At 30.8% G+C, this 18,721-nt stretch overlaps 3 protein-coding genes across 6 annotated transcripts; 2 read left to right on the forward strand and 1 right to left on the reverse strand.

Annotated features, from left to right (window-relative positions):
* Positions 1-141: 141 nt before the first annotated feature.
* Positions 142-3,715, reverse strand: LOC127261977 (uncharacterized). Of its 4 annotated transcripts, none has more exons than XM_051290425.1 (9): positions 3,395-3,715; positions 2,899-3,000; positions 2,633-2,792; positions 2,295-2,438; positions 1,909-2,043; positions 1,640-1,722; positions 1,044-1,137; positions 837-927; positions 142-653 (listed from the first exon to the last, which is right to left on the reverse strand). In XM_051290425.1, exons 1-9 carry the CDS (start codon positions 3,652-3,654, stop codon positions 637-639), a joined length of 1,086 nt encoding a protein of 361 aa, XP_051146382.1. In that variant the 5' UTR covers positions 3,655-3,715; the 3' UTR covers positions 142-636. The 4 variants fall into 4 exon arrangements, 3 of the variants coding, with proteins under 3 accessions (XP_051146382.1, XP_051146383.1, XP_051146381.1); XM_051290426.1 differs by having other exon boundaries at positions 1,044-1,083; positions 2,259-2,438; XM_051290424.1 differs by having other exon boundaries at positions 2,259-2,438; positions 3,395-3,714.
* A 1,470-nt stretch (positions 3,716-5,185) lies between these two features.
* On the forward strand, positions 5,186-6,422 carry LOC127262575 (probable myosin-binding protein 6). Its single transcript, XM_051291320.1, has one exon. The coding sequence runs from the start codon at positions 5,469-5,471 to the stop codon at positions 6,333-6,335; it is 867 nt and encodes a 288-aa protein (XP_051147277.1). The 5' UTR covers positions 5,186-5,468; the 3' UTR covers positions 6,336-6,422.
* Positions 6,423-7,694: 1,272 nt separating this feature from the next.
* On the forward strand, positions 7,695-13,740 carry LOC127262497 (methylmalonate-semialdehyde dehydrogenase [acylating], mitochondrial). The gene is made up of 19 exons (XM_051291201.1): positions 7,695-7,861; positions 8,125-8,225; positions 8,894-8,965; positions 9,067-9,228; positions 9,306-9,384; positions 9,480-9,634; positions 9,837-9,900; positions 10,669-10,748; positions 10,908-10,973; positions 11,598-11,648; positions 11,772-11,923; positions 12,133-12,223; positions 12,339-12,419; positions 12,672-12,749; positions 12,839-12,874; positions 12,966-13,009; positions 13,087-13,165; positions 13,265-13,355; positions 13,458-13,740. Exons 1-19 carry the CDS (start codon positions 7,837-7,839, stop codon positions 13,559-13,561), a joined length of 1,611 nt encoding a protein of 536 aa, XP_051147158.1. The 5' UTR covers positions 7,695-7,836; the 3' UTR covers positions 13,562-13,740.
* Positions 13,741-18,721: the final 4,981 nt, after the last annotated feature.

Raw genomic sequence — 18,721 nt, forward strand, 5'->3', positions numbered from 1 at the left:
CAATTTTATCAATTTTATTTTTTTTATAACGTAAAACCTGTCACCGCTACCCAAAGATGTGCTCCGGGTAAACTTTCAACCGAACTTAATGCCATGCAAACTAGGCTCGACAAGGCAAATTATATTGGCGTCTTGAACCCATACCTTCAATACTTATCTTTATAATATAATATGTAACAGTCAATAAAGTATTGAATTATCAGCTGCTAATGACGAGGCCGGACAAGATTCTCACAACAAATGTACAAGATTCCGGGCTTAATCTACTATGTAAGATTTCTTACAACAACAATATTGAGTATCTTTGTTTGGGATCACAGACCTCTGATTTCCAAAATCTGCACCTTTACGAGGACTCTACCTTCTTCACCGGGACATTGCACCACAAAAATCAAATAACAGAGCATAGAAACAGCATTGCTGTGACAATGGCTACAGGGGAGCGCACCTTAGAAGGAAGAGCCACCAAAATAACTTTCATGTTCATCTGGGACACAATCAGCCTAAAGAGCCAAGACCGGTCTCGATGAAATCAAGGCATAGGATGAGTAGGCACAACTTCATTTCTTCGTTCAGCCTCCAAACAGTCGCGACCACCTTGAAATTGGCAAAGCCACGGCACGGGTGAACACTTGTTCATAATGTGGAATCACCTGCCATTAGGCCAAGGAAATTGTTATAATGATTTCCGCAAACAGGTTTCAAAAGCCAAATAATTGTCTGGCCCAATACATATGGTCAAATGATGTGCTAACAGTTTAACATCTCGGAAGTTTTTGGAGAAACAAAATCGAATCTGTTTTTTCAATTAAGGAAAGGTAATATGTTTGCCTTACCATGGTCATGACGCCCGGATATCCAATGGTTATATTCATCCATGCGAATGATAAAGGAGCTGGAACTTGGGGATCCCCCTCCACCGTATGCCTGCAGGTTCATACAACACAGATAATTAAGCCATTCTGCGAGAAAGTTTTGGGACTTAATGTTAAATAACTAATCGAGGGGGATCAATATCCAGTGTTTTTATTAGTTCTATGCACCTTAGCAACCTCAGATGTATCGGTACTGCAATCTGTAGTCCTGAGGCACATTTTTAGATTATTACGCTGCATGTAAGTAACAGCTCCGATAGGCCTGTTTCATCAGTACTTTAATTCAAAATGACAAAAAGGAACTCTAGCCAAAAGGTCAATGATTGATATAAAAAATAAAAGATAAAAATAAAAAGAGAAAAGTTACTTAACCAAAGCACCAGAATTTGGATGATGGAGATTTACCATTTCAGTAAAAAATACCAGATTGATATATAAACCTTTGCAAACCTTGCATAGATTAAACAGTTACCTAAATAGGAGTGATGAAAATTCTTGTTGCTAAAACAAAATAGAATTACAAACAATTGAACAGTTCATTTGGAGAGCAATAAAACACCACACTCGTAAAGGAAGCATCTCTTGTTTACTTCGGCAAAAAAAAATCATATTCTCCGTTGTCAAGATTGAATTGGAACAAGAAAATAGTAATTAGATTTAGAAACTTCAAACTTCTGACAAAGTCAATCCTAAATATGCGATTAGAGAAGACATCAGACAGAAATGGATCAAACAATAAAACTAGTGCAAAGATGGTGCACAACCTTAGTCCAGCCGCTGCACTCATTTGACTAAGTTCCTTGCCGATTTCATCACTTAAATCTGAATGTCCATCAGCTCTAAACCCCTGAATAATAATCAAAGTAAACGCCCTCAAATTGAAGGACAGTTACATATTTATTTCAGGATTACATGATGCCGAGTGATGCCAAGATTAACATCAACCCCAGAATATGGTTCAATAGATTAAAATCTGATTAGATAATCGAACAAGGCTCATGAAAAGTGTGATAATAGGAAAAGGTCGATTTACCAGACACTCCCCATAAATTCCTCTGCCCAACTTGACTCTAAAAACCTTATGCAGTAGTTTTTTTGCAGCAGTTTTTCGACGAGAAAGATAGTCATTTCCCCTTGTGATCAAGTCTGTAGGGCAAATCTCCAGCAGCTGTTCATATGGGCAAGTCACACAAAATTAAATGCAGATACTATCAAGTATCAACTACAGAGTACACAAGTGTAGTAAATGTGAATTAAAATGGTGACTGGAGTACTTCTTGGGCATGTGCAATTTATACATATGTGTGTTTTAATTCTTCTTAAAATCATTTGGCAAAAAAAAAACACATTACATTAGGTTTTAACTAAAACTAAAAATTGCACCTGGTCATACATGAACGAATTAGTGAGGCAGTTCACCTTCGAGTGCCACTCTCTTACTCCAATATTAAACGCTTTGGCATCAGGTAAACTCCACGATCGAAGATCTCTATCATCAATGTATTTGAGAATTGTCTCCACCCGCTCTCGGTCTTTGTGGTCGAGGAGGCTCATGCTATTATCCTAAGAAATATTTGCCATCAAAATTTTTAGCATCAATGTAAGCACCATAGATTCAGACCTTGACTGAATCACAACTCTCAAAGATTAAACACTTATCATAAAATCTGAACCCGTGGCATCAATCTCATTCAACAATACAATGTACATAAAAACCCTGATAAAGCTAAAGTGCTAGGTTGAGCAATCTCACTTACATTTTCAAATCTGTTCTCTGAAAGTTTTGCAGAGAAGTATTCATACGCAGCCATGCAGCTACTCTTCTCAGTGTTCGCATTCAACGTAATGTTAGCATCACAATCTCCCCTTGTGGAAATTCGAGAAAGTGTAGATTTTCGGTGATCAAATCCAATGATCCTAGGTGCAACCATTGATAGCTTATTAACTGCTAACTAAAGTGAAAGAGGGATAAAAGTTTGACACTTATTTGATATTTGATAACATGCAGAAAAAGTTCACTTACTTGGATGATGTCCTTCTAGTAAGCTCTGAAGCCAAACTTCCCAAACCTAAGAAATCTAGAAAGTAACAAGTCTCCAGACCTTCGATGCATAAGTCCTCAACCCTAAGACAGTGTGGAGATGAAGAAAACAAAAAAAAAAATGCTTCACATTGTAACTATCTCTGATGGTTTCAGTGCTTGAAAATATAACTCTTTTTGGAATAGCATGAAACAAATACATATATTTTGAATGACAGTGCTAACAAATTCTACGACTATTTCAGTAGCCATACATCATTCAAGGACGAAGAGAATCGTATAAATCGCCTCCACTATCTGCAATTCTTGTTGAAATCAAAAGCAATTCAAAGCACATATTCAACATAACTTCTTCACCTCAAAAGGTATACAGGAGTACTTTCCCTTCAATGCGCACAATTAAACTAATTAACTTACTAACTGTAGGTACCATAGAGAGTGAAGAGAAGAGACAGAAATCAATGCTTTGTGTAGATACCTGAGGGGTACAACAGCAGAGAACGGCAATATGACGCAAGGTATGTTTAGCTGGGAGTGGTAAAGGTGGGCGAAGAGTGCTGCGTAAGCTCCGGAGAATGAGGGGTACTTGTATAGCACCAGGTTCGGCGTTTTGTTCTCCGACGCCTTGAGTAATGCTTCCAGAGCGGCGTCTGATCGGAAATTTCGGAGAACTACCGGCAAACGGCCAGACAAAGGAGAGGCGGCTCGCCGCAGATTGAACCAGACGGGTAGAGCCATTTCATTCAATCAGCCGCCGGCGCGTCGATTACCCTGCATCCGTTTCTCTGAAAAAGATATAAATTTCTGTATTTTTCTTAATTAATAAATAATTAAAAAATACTCTCAGCGTCCATTAAAATGAATTAATTTGAGTTGGACATAATAATTTTAAAAAATAAATATTTTATTAAAAAATATTAATTACTTAAAAATATTTTTAAAAATTTAGTTAAAAAATAAAATAAACAAAGAAAAATAATGTAGTAAAATTAATTGTATTTATTATAAATAAATATTGAATAAAAATTAATAATTAATATTGATTTTTTTATTTTACCAAAAACTAATATTAAAAATAATTTAAACGCGAATAGATTTGACAGAAGGACAAAATATATTACTAAAATTAATTGTACTATAATAAAAATAATATTAAAATAACTAAATAGATTATTTGAAATAAAATAATAATAATCAAATTTTATAATTATATTTTTTTAAATAATAAATTAATAGTAGAAATAAAGAAAATGAACTTTAGGATAGAGAGGGTATTAGTTTATCAGACTTTCTCGATTTTCCTATTCTAAATCGAAATTATAATGGTTCTTATTGAAATAATAAATTATGAATTTTAGTCTCAAAATAAAAAATAAAAATATATATAATTTTAATTTTATTGTAAATAATTTTAATTTGATTTAAAGTTCAAATTATGTTGAAAGGATGGGGCGAAGACCTTTAGGTTATCATTATCGGTATCATCTCAAATTAGCCATTAACTAACTAAATGCAATATTAACAAATCCAAATTTAATTTGCAATATAATCGAGTATTGGAAACACAAAAAAATAAGATAACACCAAAAATTTATTGTACAATTTTATTTTATAATTCAATTTAATAGTAATATTTATAAAAATATATATATGTTTGATTACTAAATAAATCACCATTTCGAATAAACAACATCATCACACACAAACATATTTGTGTTTATAATCACTGTTGCAGTTTTATTACTTTATATATATATATATATATATGTATGACGTGGGAGGTTTCGAATTTAATACTTTGCAAACAAGGGTCGACAGAAAAGTCACACTAGGCGAACTATGTGTGACAGGTGATCTGAGGCGTTTGTGTTTCAACCCATCATCTAACGGTCACAAATCCAACTCCTACGTCACCATGCCATCCTTCCGGACTACTTTGATTTTATGCATTAATGTATTCATTTGTATCTGCCTCTTAATATTAAATGTATTACTATTTATTATATATTTTCAAAATATTATATTAAAAAATGAAATAATTTTTTTTTTGCAAAAGCACCCCTAATCAAAACAAACAATACCCTTAGAAAAACCTGACAAAGAAAATTGCCGACCGTTGGTCTAAAAAATGTTTGAAATAAACATCAAAAAATTCAAATCCAGCAAACTGTAATCAACTCAGAGTCAGGATCTTCCAAATTGTTGCCCAAATCATAAACCCTAATTAATTGCCGTTGATTTCAATTTTCTCAGTCATTCACTACAAACTGTCAAATGTTGCAACGTTTCGATCCCCTGGATTTTCTCTATTTCTTCGTTTTTTCCAGGTTTCATCCCGTTCATTGCTGCCATTGATTCTCAATCTCATCCTCCATTTCACCGCGCTGCTCAATTCGCAATAAGCAACGTGTGTCTTATTGCATCATTGAGCAGAGTGTTTTGCATTGAAGAAATCATCGGCAATATGGTGATTTTTGTGTGTATTTCATCGGACTAGATGTTTGCTTTCTTAATTGGATTCAGTTAGGAATTTCTGAAGTCGGTGATAGGGGATGGAGACAGTCGACTGTTCGAAGCATTTAAGCGTGGAGTATGAGTTCGGGTGTAGATTCGTCCTGTTCGGTAGTTTCCAGGGGATTTACAAATTGTTAGCAATGCTGTTGTTGTTTGGATTCGGTTTGAAGGTTTTGTACTCTGATTGGTTTGCCGCTGCCTTGATTCGTTGTTTTCGCGATCTGATTGGGAATCTAAAAATGAGGTATCATTCAAAAGAAGCACTGGTTGATCAAACAGAGGAATTGAAGGAAAAATCAAACTCCTACACTGATTCTGATGAAATAGTGAATTCAGATTCAGATTCCGATGAAGATGATTCAGAGTTATTTGATCTCGACAGCGATGGTGATTTCGTTACAAAACCACTCCCTGGATTCGACATCCATTACAATGCTTCTCCTTCTGAAAACAACGATGATCTAAGTGATGAGAAGGAAGTTTCAACTCTGAGGGAGATGTTGAAACTCGAACGGCAGAGAGCAAACGCAGCGCGCGCCGAGCTGGTGAAGGAGAGGGCGGCGGCGGCCACAGCGGCGGAGGAAGCAATGGCGATGATTCTCCGACTACAGCAGGATAAGAGCGCGGCGGAAATGGAGTTAATTCAGTACAAAAGGCTGGCAGAGGAGAAGCAGATTCATGATCAGGAGGTGATCCAATCACTGCAATGGCTGGTGTGGCGGCAAGAACACGAGAACTTCTTGTTGGAAGATGAGCTGAGGCTTTGTAGGCACAGTTCCAACTCCAAGCGTTTCTTGAAGGAATCTGACGAAGATGATGAGAAGAGTTTCAGTGGGAATCTGTGGGAGACATTGGAGAATGTTTACTACAGCTCCCTTGATGCTGAGAAAGTGATGACTCCTTGAAGAAGAAACAGTTCTTTTCGTTGTACAGGTCAGGAATGTTATTCTTTCCTCTGTTTCATTGTTTTGTTGTTTGATTTTTGCCAGAAATTTGGGAATTTGTTTCATATATCTGGTGATCTTACTAATCGAATAAATGGATTGTATTTTTGGGGAGTTTTTATCAATCTTTTTATTTGGCTTTTTTGTGGGTGTTACACACCCTATTCTTACAATTCAATTTTTTTTTTTTCACCAAAATTATGAAATTAAATATATATTTTTTTATTATAGTATAAATTTATTTTATATTTAAAATATCGTATATATTTATTTATATCAAAATAAATAACTATTCAAATTCAATTTTTTTATCATTAAAAAATTCAAACTTACGAACAAACACAATGTTTTCCAAAACAAAAAATAAAAAAATAAAAAATTCTGCATTGATATTGCACTTATATTATGGTTTGTAGATTGCAACTAAAATCAAATTTGTATTTGTTTGGAGTATGACTTTTGATTTAGATTTGAGTACTAATGAATTTGTATAACCTAATATAAATAGGTTTTGATTTGAACATAGAAATAGACATATTTGATTTGATCTTTTTGAAAAAAAAAAAATTGATAAATAGTAAAAATTTGATAAAATTTATCAAAAAAATACACTCAGATTTTGAATATTTTGAAGAGAAATATATAATTTTTTATATAAATAGTAAATATTATTTAAATCAAAATTTTAATATATTAATTCAAAATTAAACCTAAACTAAACAAACAAAAGGGTTTGATTTTATTCTTTATAGAACAATTATTGGTAAATATTGTTGAAATACAATATACAACGGACAAAAAGAAAAAGAAGTTATATGTGGCAGGTCGGACTAAAAAAAAAGTTATAAGTGGAATAAAATTCAATAGTGATTTGGGTGTGTTTATTTTGAGAAATAACTAGTTTGAGTTTAGTATAAAAATAATATTGGATGAAATATTTTATAAAAAGAAAACGAATAGTTTAAATAATAAAATTTGCGAAAACTAAACGATCATACCCAAAGTTAAAATAAATGATTAGCCTCAGATCACATGCCACATATAGTTCATCTAGCTTGACTTTTTCGTCGGATCTGATTTGCAGAATATTAAGTTTGATCAAAAGTTAATCAAGTGTGTATTTCGAGTAGCGGCTCGATTCCTACGTCATTAAAAAAATAATAATAAATAAAAAAATAAATAAATGGCTTCAAATTGATTCCATTTGCACGTGGAGCCATGTCACGCAGATAGGAATGCGCTTAAAAAAAAAACTAGTAATTATCATATGCGTTTATAATAATAAAAATAAAAACTAAATCGAAATACACATGTTAATATGATAAGCGAGACCGAATGGACTGGATGAAACTTAGACCGGGGATCTATTCCCACATTTGATGCCGCATACGGACATACAGTCAGAGAGTCGTTTTCTGCTTTCGCTTCCGCCTCCGCCGTAGCAATCGTCGCAGCAGAGAAGATGATGCAGTTTTCAATCCAACGAGGTAATCGTTTCGATATCTGTTTTACAAAATTTTAGAGTGGATAATCTCGATTAGTGACTTCGGGGTTGGGCTTTCCGTGTTCGAGTTTTAAATGTTTCCAGCGAATATGACATAGTTGATTGGTGATGATGATAACTTGATTGAAATATTGAATTGCATCTTGGAATACCTAATCATGTGTCTGAACTTTCCCGTCTCTGTTTGATGGTGTTATTTGTTTCTTTTACTTGCGTGAGAGATGTTTACTAAATAGTTTGGCGCAGTGAGGAGCTCGAGGAGATTGAGTCCTCGGATACTTTCGGGGATTTTGAATTCTCAGTTTTCGACTGCGGCTGAACCATCTCGGAGACTTGTGAACTCTCTGGTGAGTTTCCTATATATATATATTTTTTATTATTACTCGTAGAACACTGTCGTTAGCAGTGGAACTTGAATCTTACAATGTGTGCCTGCTTGGAAACTTCGATCAACTTTTCCTGAGTTGAGAAGTGTTGGCATAGTCAAGATTTTAAAATAAGAGAATAGAATCTGATGTTAGAGGGAAAGCATCACATTCAAAAGTGATGAAATGTTTGAATAAGATGGGGCTCTTTAGAAGCAATAATTCTTGAATGTTTATAGTATCTGTCGTTAGTAAAAATACTATCAAGTTGTTTTTGGATGTTAATATTTGTGTGCTTATGGGTGGTTATGTATTTGCGATATGTGAGTAGTAGTAATAAAAAAAAACTTGACTTCATTGTTATGATTGGATGACATAATAGGTAGTATTGTACGGCATAGGGTATTGAGTTTTATGAGAATGAATATATTTGAATTTCATTATACACAGGAATAGTGATAGAAATAACTCTCGAATTCGAATGAGTGTTATGTATATCTAAGGAGGTGAGAATATTGGGATGAATTTTCTTTATGATGAGTGAGATATTTATATGTATATACTTGGTGGTTGAATGAAGACAGAAGAAAGAGTCGATTAATGTATTGCACTTACTACTCACGCCCATGGTGCTGATCTTTATCATGCAGAGGGTTCCAAATTTGATTGGCGGCAGCTTTGTAGATTCACTTTCATCTGAATCCATTGACGTTCTGAATCCAGTGAGTGAATGAGATGGTGAAAAATTGACCACGCTTTACTTTAGTGGCTAACTGTTCTTACACACTGTTTCACAATTTCCTATTTGATATTTTGAGCAAAGGCAACACAAGAAGTGGTCTCACAAGTCCCATTGACAACAAAAGATGAGTTCAATTCAGCCGTATCTGCAGCGAAACAAGCCTTTCCATCATGGAAAAATACACCAGTTACTCAGAGGCAGCGCATCATGTTTAAGCTCCAAGAGCTTATTCGAAAAAACATGGTGAGCATAGTTTATCTTTCGATGATTTTTCTTTTTCCTTTTTTGGCTTGCGGTATTGTTGATGAATGAGTATGCAGGATAAACTTGCACTAAACATTACCACAGAGCAAGGAAAAACTTTGAAGGATGCACAAGGAGATGTGTTTCGAGGACTAGGTTAGTGCTGTAGGTGTTATTCTAAGAAGAGGTATTGGTTGTGGTTGAATGTTAGTTGACTTGGATTGTCCATTTTTTATTTGTTGGGTTTGAAGAGGTGGTGGAACATGCTTGTGGCATGGCCACATTACAGATGGGGGAGTATGTGTCCAATGTTTCAAGTGGAATCGATACCTACAGTGTTCGAGAACCTCTCGGTGTTTGTGCAGGCATTTGCCCTTTTAATTTCCCTGCGATGATTCCCCTATGGGTATGTGTTAACTTTCTTTTCTTCTTCTAATTTGGAACATGTCTTTACTTTGTGTCTTTCATATTCTTCTTTTAATCAGGCATGTTTAGACTTTATTTTGACTTCCTCTCTCTTCTCCCCTGCCCCCCAATAAATTAATAGTCCAATTTTTAAAAATCTCCTGGATAAGAAGTCATTTTTCTTTTTTATTATCTTATTCTAGATGTTTCCGGTTGCTGTCACATGTGGAAATACCTTTGTTCTAAAGCCATCTGAAAAAGATCCAGGTGACATTTTTTTTCTTTTTTTCATATAATATAATGGCATATATTCTTCCAAGTGTTTCACATGAATGATGAATCCTGAAAAGAAAAGGATTAGGATAGATTGTTATTAGTGGTCCACACTATGCAATCATCAGCTAGTACTATGGGATTATAGGAGCAGACGAGGAAAGTAGGACTTAAGCATTGTTGTTTTTATTGCTTTTGAACTTGCATCTCTGTTTGGATGTATTGTATTTGTAGCTCATCTCTAATGGTTTAGACTGGTCCAGTAGAAATGATCATTCCACTTGTCTCTTAATCAGAACACCTTTTGGTTGGAAAGTCTGGTCTTGTTAGTTTGTAGCATGTGGTGAATCTACTAATTGCTAATAACCAGCTATTTATTAGACACACAGTACTTTTTTTTTTTTTTTTTTCTGCAGCTGATATACTGGTCAGGACTGTATGCTGTTTTCTGGGATGCCATTTCAATCTGTTAGATGTGATATTCATTGTGATCACCTCCTAATACACTCATTTCTGTTTCTTAAATAAATATATTTAAAGATACTTTAGTTTGTTTTGTGTTTTTTCGTTTTGCTTTTCTAACTGGATTGATGCTCGTTAGCCTTTTGTTTTATGGGGCATGCTCAATAAATTGTGTTCGTACATGAATATATCTATTTCATTAATCAGGACTGCTATATGATTAAGTACATTCTTTTTAATGTGTCTTTTATTTATTTTCTCCTGCGTTCTATTTTTTTATTTATTTATTTTTATTTTCAGGGGCTTCAATGATCCTTGCAGAGTTGGCAATGGAAGCTGGTTTACCCAATGGTGTCCTCAACATTGTCCATGGCACCCATGTAAGCCTGGATTATCTGACCATTTTGTTTCTAAATTATTTTTCATTCACGTGCTTTTTTGTTGATCATCTCAAAATAGAATACGAATGAATGGCTAACTAAAGAAATAAATTTCCACTTTGCATCTGATAGTTTTCACTTTGTTGACTTGTCTTACAGGAAGTCGTCAATGCTATTTGTGATGATGAGGCCATCAGAGCTGTATCATTTGTTGGTTCAAATCCAGTAAGTGAACATTGATTCCTCCATTTTAAAATTGAATACACAAGTATAATTTCTGTCTGCTCATTTCTCCTTTGTGTAATAGTTCATTCTAGGACACATTATTCTTTTCTATGAAGATAGTATCAGAACTTGCATATTTTTGTCAATGTTTTGTGTTTTGCATCAAGTTGATGCATTAATTTGAAATGTGTATAACTAAATTATGTTATGATGCTGACTGTCTTGAATGTCTACCCTTGAATATTATGTGCAGTTGTAATATTGTGTGAAATCCATGTATTTTATCTTTTTAATTGACTATTGCAACAGACAATCATCAGAAAAAGCTAATGAATCCACTTGTGCTTTGTGATCATGTAGGAAGCCTTGTTTAGTGACGTATACTTCAAAATCTCTACTGTAGGCTAGCTGATTTCCATCAACTCATCTTTGTCCAGTTTTTTTTTTCGTCAGCATTATTACTATTTAGACACACTCTTTTTCATGCATCCACTCACTAGGTTGCAAAGCGTAGTTCTCTTATCATCTTCTGGTATACACAATTTGAATACTGCAAATGCACCTTTTGCAACTCAATTTTTATTTTTTATTATTTTTTTATGTTAATGTTATATCATTTTTAAGGCTGGCATGCATATATACTCGAGAGCTTCTGCCAGTGGAAAACGTGTTCAGGTCAGTGTGTTGTTCTTGATTGTTATATTATTTGCTTTTACTATTATGTAGATATGCATTGGCAATGGCACCAGAGAAATTTTACAGAATGCCTAACATTGTTGGCCTGACAAACATTGCCAGTCCAATATGGGTGCAAAAAACCATGGAATTGTGATGCCTGATGCAAACGTAGATGCAACTTTAAATGCTTTAGTTGCTGCTGGTTTTGGTGCTGCTGGGCAAAGATGCATGGCGCTAAGCACAGTGGTGTTTGTTGGAGATTCAAAACTATGGTATTCTTCAGTCTACTGTATGCATGTGCTTTTCCAAAGTGATTTCTATTGCCAGCTATTATTGTGTATCTGTTGTGCCTACGGTTCAGTTACTACTTTTTACCTATCATTACTCTTTTTAGATTTGGAAGAAAATGCATATGGCATGCCAATGCTCCGGGTCTGTTATTTATAGGACTTGCTAGGCATACTAACCTTGAATCTTGTAGGGAAGAAAAGCTCGTGGAACGCGCCAAAGCCCTTAAGGTGAATATTGGAACAGATCCTGAAGCTGACCTTGGCCCGGTTATTAGTAAGCAGGTGAGTCTCGGAGCCCTTCTACAAAAATGCATTGTGAAAATCCTTGTAACTTCTTATATCCTCTTATTTACACCATAATTCTTGGAAAATATATGCATACTATCTATAATTTTAGGCAAAGGAAAAGATATGCAGATTGATCCAAAGTGGTGTTGATAATGGAGCCCGGCTATTGCTTGATGGTAGAAACATTAAGGTACTCGTTTAATCATCTTCCAGATATGTCATAGCTTTCTATCAACTTTTTAATCAGATGTTTACATTACCATACTGAAGGTAGTTTGATGTGTTAATTCCATGGGGCGATTATTTTTGATGTATGAAAGTGATGCTTACTGTCTCCATAATATGTTCCCATCTTGTGGCATATATGATAAGAATAATCGGTATGTAACATAAACAGCGGAGTTGCATAAGCCTAACAATCCTAGTTTACCATGGCCGATAGGTTCCAGGATATGAAAAAGGTAACTTTATTGGCCCCACAATCCTCGCTGACGTCACAACTGATATGGAATGTTACAAGGTATAAATATTTTTTGTGTTGAAACTTGAAACATCATATTGAACCCTTATCATGTTACACTCATTTAATTCCTCACTTTGCTTTTCCAGGAGGAAATATTCGGCCCTGTCCTCATATGTCTACAGGTATAAGGCATAACTTAATAACCCTTGGTTCCATCCTACAGAATCTTCTACTTCTTATTCTCAATACTAATTTTCTGGTTCGATGCCTCAGGCCAACAGTTTAGAAGAGGCGATAAACCTAGTCAACCAAAATAAGTAAAATTCCTCTTTCTTGCTTTACACAAATTGCTTCTTCTTCTAATCCTCATTCTTTTGCTATCCAAATCCGGCAGGTATGGCAATGGTGCCGCCATTTTCACTTCATCCGGAATAGCTGCTAGAAAATTTCAAACTGAAATAGAGGCAGGCCAGGTATCTTAACACCGATGCAAAATGTGCCTAATATTAGCTCTTAAAAAGATTTATGTATCAATTAAGCTTTTGACGGCGCCGAGCTTCTCTTGGCCTCAGGTTGGTATTAATGTTCCTATTCCAGTCCCATTGCCCTTCTTCTCATTCACCGGCTCCAAGGCTTCTTTCGCCGGCGACCTCAATTTCTATGGTAAACCCGACCCGACCCGTTATTCTCTGTTTGTTCTGTGTTTTTATTTTTTTCTCAGTTCCTTCCAGGTTTGAAAGTGTTAAATGTATTTTGTTTATGCAGGTAAGGCTGGAGTTCATTTCTTTACACAGATGAAGACAGTGACTCAGCAATGGAAGGACTTGCCCAGTGGGGTATCTCTTGCAATGCCAACTTCCCAGAAATGAATTTAAGGTAAGTTCTTTCTCTTCTCGTGTGCTAAATAAATGGTGCTGTTTATTATTATACTCGGGGGATATTCGAATTCTATTTAAATTATTTAATGGAGTGACTGATGATTGATTTGTGAATAAATTGGGTCATCACAAATTCACCATATGCTAGTTTAATTGGCATCAAATATCAATCAATACGCATTGAGTTACACTTTAAGCTACACCACAAATAAGCATAACTTATAATTTAGGAGAAATATAATTATAAAAAATATAATTATTTTATAATATAAATAATTATAAATTAAGAGTTATTTAAAAAATAGCTTTCAAACTGGTTCACCACTAAAAAAATTTAAGTATTTTGAAATTGCTTATTGGGCTTATAAATTTAGTTTAATTAAAAGTAATATATTTTTATGTGTAAATTATTTTATTTAATTTTTTTAAATTTGTTAAAACAAAAGGGATGATAAACATAAAAAATATTATTAATTTACTTATATATATTTTATCACTTTTTTTTTTATTAAAGATGAATATATTAAAATAAGTTTATTTAATTCTAAATTTTATAAAAATTAATCTAATTAAAATATATACAAATAATTTGTTATTTTATAATTTTTAATAAATATTTTTATTTAAAATTTGTACTATATATTTTTTAAATTTTAATTAGATTAACTATTTATTTTAATTTTAATATATAATTAGTATATTATAAAATAATTATTTATATTAATATATTTTCAATTATTTATTTAATTATATTTTTGGAAATTCTTATATTTACATTAACTTGTACATGATAATAGAAACGGATATGATATAAAAATCAGATAAAAGCATGTACATAATAATCAGAGGGAGAAAGTATGATATAAAAACCATAAAAGTAGTATAAACACTATTTTTAGAATTTTCGTATACAGTAACATATAGGACTTATCTCTTCATATAAAATATCAAATGTAACTATTTTATCAAAAAATAAATAAGTTATTAAATATGATAATTTATATTAAAAAAATATTACAAAAAATTAAAATAATGGTTAATAAAAAATTTAAAAAAGTGCATATTATTTTTTACCATCAATATTTTTATTAATAAATATCATATTTAATATATACTTTAATTAAAATATTAATGAAGAAAATATTTACCAAATTTTATTATGTTTAAAAGTATATCATGAAACATCCAAATATTTTCAAAATAAATCTAAATTACCTTAATCATTTATAATAAAAGACAATCCAACAAAATTGCCACATCAATTAATTTCTCTCAGGGGGCAATTACGTAATTTGCCTACCTATAAGCATGCATTTTCATACTTTTAACTAGATAAAGTTAAGGTATGTTTGTTTGGCGCATTGGATTTCTTTTTCACTGTTCATCCTATTTTCTCTTTAAAAAATATCAAATTAAATATTTATTTTGTATTTTTATATTATATTAAAAATTAATTTTATATTCAAAATATTACATCAACATCTATTTATATCACAATATACAACTATTTAAATTCAAAATTTTTACTGTTCAAATCTCAACTCAAAATCCAAACCCCAAAACAAACACTTAGTGTATAAAGAAGTTATAAAATACTTGTAAAAAATTTAATGTTAAAAGTATAAATAAAGAAATGTATAAAAACAATTTATTATAAATAAAAAAATACATGTTTATGAATAAACAAAAAATAAAAATAAATATATAGTATATTGTAGGTGAGGGGAGTATTACTTTCCTTATGACAATAAAATTATCCAAATGAAAAATTAAAATAAAAAAAAATCAAGATATATATTTTACTTTCATAAAATTTGTTTGTTTAGTCTTTTGGGTGGAGATATATATATATATTTTTTATGTGAGATATAGAAAATTATGTCGATAATATAAAAAATAATACTACATATGTCCGGCTCTAAGGGTCATATTTATTTTTTGCGTATTGATTTTTTTAGGTAAACTATAATTAGTAAATAATTAAGAAGTGTATTAGTAAAAATAATTATAGATTAAGATTAAGATAAGTAAATAATTTAATTAAAATAAAAAAATTATAAAATTTAAAATTTAAAATGCGATTAAAGTGCATAATTATATTTCCAAAAATAGAAAGAACAAGTTATGTGGGACGGACGAAAATAGAAATTAGAGACAAATTATGTGGGACGGAGGGAGTAATATAAATTAATGGAAAAGACAAAAATATTTCAATTGTGTCTTATAATACTAATATAATAATAATATTTTTACAAAAAAAAATTATACAAATATAATGATATTTTTAATGTTAAGTACGATGATGCAAAAGCTAAATGTAACCCTTAAATGCGGACGAATGAAATATTTTATTTTAAATACTTACTTTTTGTGAGAAGATAAAAAGATATTATGAACAAGTTTGTTCGGGGGATTGGATTTCCAATTCACTGTTTATCCCTTTTTTTTTTTTTCTCAAAAATATTAAATCAAACACTTATTTTTTATTTTTTATATGATATTAAAAATCAATTTTACATTCAGAATATCACATCAACACCTACTTATATCACATCATACAACTATTCAAATTCAAAATTTTTATTATTCAAATCTCAACTCAAAATCCAAATCCTCAAACAAACACATCCTATATATATGTATTGAGAATTGTGTTGGAAAAAAAATTTGGGCAAACAAGCATTATATTCAACTTGTTTTCTTTGCCTTGTTTTTTTTTTTTTTTTAATTTATATTCATTCATCAATTTGGTAAGTATATATTTTGTTATTTTTATTGTTCAAATACAAAGTACTCCCTCTGTTCAATGGTAATTTTTTTATTTGAATTTTGCACGTAAATTAAGATAAATTAATATTTTACAGGGATATAGTGTTAAAAGTAATGTAATGTCTATTTTACCCTTAAAAATTAATGTAAAATATATAAAACAGGAATATTTTACGTATTTAATTGAGAGTTATTATTTTTTTAAAAAAAATGAATGGTTTTTATTTAAACATGCTAAAATAAAAAATAAGAAATTTATAGTGGACTGAAGGATATTTTTTAAAAATATGTATGGACCTCACTATACATAACAATTATTTTTATACTTATACTTTTACTTATTTATACCATTATTTTTTATATATATCAAAACTATCATTAATTATTATTATAATATAATATCTTATTAAACTATGTGCAAAAAGTAAATATTTACTTTCTACGTCGAGGGACTGAGTATATTATACAATATCACAATTTTTTATAAAAATATATTTTACTTGTCTAACTTTAAGGTTTTTATTTGTTTTTTGTACCATATTAAAAAAAATACTTTATCCGTTCCAATACAATAGTCTTATTTACCATTTTTGTCGTTCCAAAAAAATTGTCTTATTTTCATAAATAATTATATCACCATAAACTATCCTTACTTTTTCATTATTATTACATAATTACCACTACTTTTTACACTAACATACTCGTAAGGGCAAAAAAGTCATTTATCCTTCATTTGTACCAATTACCAATATAATATCAATATTTATTAAATTCTGAGTCCAACACAATAAGACTATATTTTTTAAATGAAGGGAATATTTATATTTTAATAATGATTAATGGATATAATAATATAAAGATCAAATTGTCTTTACTTTTAGATATAAGTATATAATAAATTGAAGATAAAATGATAAATAAGTGTTGAAAATAATATTAATACTTAATATTATGATCCACATTTACTATAAAAAGAAATGTAAACCGTCGAATTAAAAAAATAAAAATATGTAAAACTAAAAGTGAACGGATGGATTATAATTTACTTTTGTAAGTTATGAGATCCAACTTTTATTTAAACACAATTACCAAACACACATTTTGCCTATTTGGGGGGTCAAGAATCAAGATGGACTTTTGTGTTTGCTTGTCTGTTTGGATCTTGACTAGAGATTTAAGGGTGCCTTTGTGTTTGGAGAATGGGATTAAATTTTTATTATTCATTCGATTTTTTTTTTTTCAAAAACATCAAATCAAACACCTATTTTTCATTTGTTATATTATACTAAAAATCAATTTTACATTCAAAACATCACATCAACACCTATTTATATCACATCATACAACTATTTAAATTCAAAATTTTTACTATTCAAATCTCAACTCAAAATCCAAACCCCCAAACAAACACACCCAATAGTAAAAAATTTGAATTTGAAGAGTTGTATGATGTAATATAAATAGATGTTGATACGATGTTTTAAATATAAAATTGATTTTTAGTATAATATAAAAAATAAAAAAGAAGTGTTTGATTTGATATTTTTGAAGAAAAAATGGAATGAATAGTGTATTTAAAATCCAATCCCTCAAACAAACACACCCTAAAAAGATCTACAGGTTTCCTTTCACATACTCCCTCCATCTCATAGGTAAATATCTATTTGTTTTTTTCACGTAGTTTTAAAAATATTAGTATTATATTGAGATATAGTGAGAATAAAGTATAAATGACTAAAATAATCTTATTAGTATGTGTGATATAAAGGTAATAACATTTGTGTAATATATTGTAAATTGTAAGGATATTTGTAATGTTATATAAGTAATACAATTACTAAAAAAGAAATTGATACTTTATTATGGAACAGACTAAAATAGAAAAATGTATACTTTATTATGGAACGGAGTGAATAATTTTTTTATTCTTAATATATTTTTTTTATTTTTTTATAAAAGAAAGTCGATATTTAATATAAAATATTATTTTTTATATTATCATTAAAATTTAATGCTTATATTTTTAGAAATGTTTGTCCGCGGGTTTGGATTTTAAAATATATAGTAAAATGTTAAGTTTAATTAATTATTTGAAGTAATGCTTATATTTTTAGAAATGTTTGTCCGCGGGTTTGGATTTTAAAATATATAGTAAAATGTTAAGTTTAACTAATTATTTGAAGTATTATAAATATATATTGATATGATATTTTGAATGTAATATAATATAAAAAAAATAATGATTTGATTTGATATTTTTAGTAAGAAAAAAATTTTAACAGTAAAAAATTGTAATAAAGTGTAACTTTCAGTTTATCTGTTTCATACATGAATAAGAAGAGTATTGGTTTATCTATTCATTAAAGTATTTATAATATATTT

This window comes from Andrographis paniculata, unplaced genomic scaffold (assembly GCF_009805555.1).
Source record: "Andrographis paniculata isolate CXL003 unplaced genomic scaffold, ASM980555v1 Contig65END, whole genome shotgun sequence".
Taxonomy (NCBI): Eukaryota; Viridiplantae; Streptophyta; class Magnoliopsida; order Lamiales; family Acanthaceae; genus Andrographis; species Andrographis paniculata.

Bases quoted from the DNA above. Each gene is read 5' to 3' on its own strand.
- LOC127261977 (XM_051290424.1), bottom strand. From the start codon at position 3,654: ATGGCTCTACCCGTCTGGTTCAATCTGCGGCGAGCCGCCTCTCCTTTG. The intron at 2,439-2,632 runs GTAAGTGAGATT...AATATTTCTTAG, and splicing joins CAGAGAACAGATTTGAAAAT to GATAATAGCATGAGCCTCCT. The intron at 2,044-2,258 runs GTGCAATTTTTA...CCATATGAACAG, and splicing joins ATTCGTTCATGTATGACCAG to CTGCTGGAGATTTGCCCTAC.
- LOC127262575 (XM_051291320.1), top strand. From the start codon at position 5,469: ATGGAGACAGTCGACTGTTCGAAGCATTTAAGCGTGGAGTATGAGTTC.
- LOC127262497 (XM_051291201.1), top strand. From the start codon at position 7,837: ATGATGCAGTTTTCAATCCAACGAG. The intron at 9,229-9,305 runs GTGAGCATAGTT...ATGAGTATGCAG, and splicing joins AGCTTATTCGAAAAAACATG to GATAAACTTGCACTAAACAT. The intron at 12,750-12,838 runs GTATAAATATTT...TTGCTTTTCCAG, and splicing joins CTGATATGGAATGTTACAAG to GAGGAAATATTCGGCCCTGT.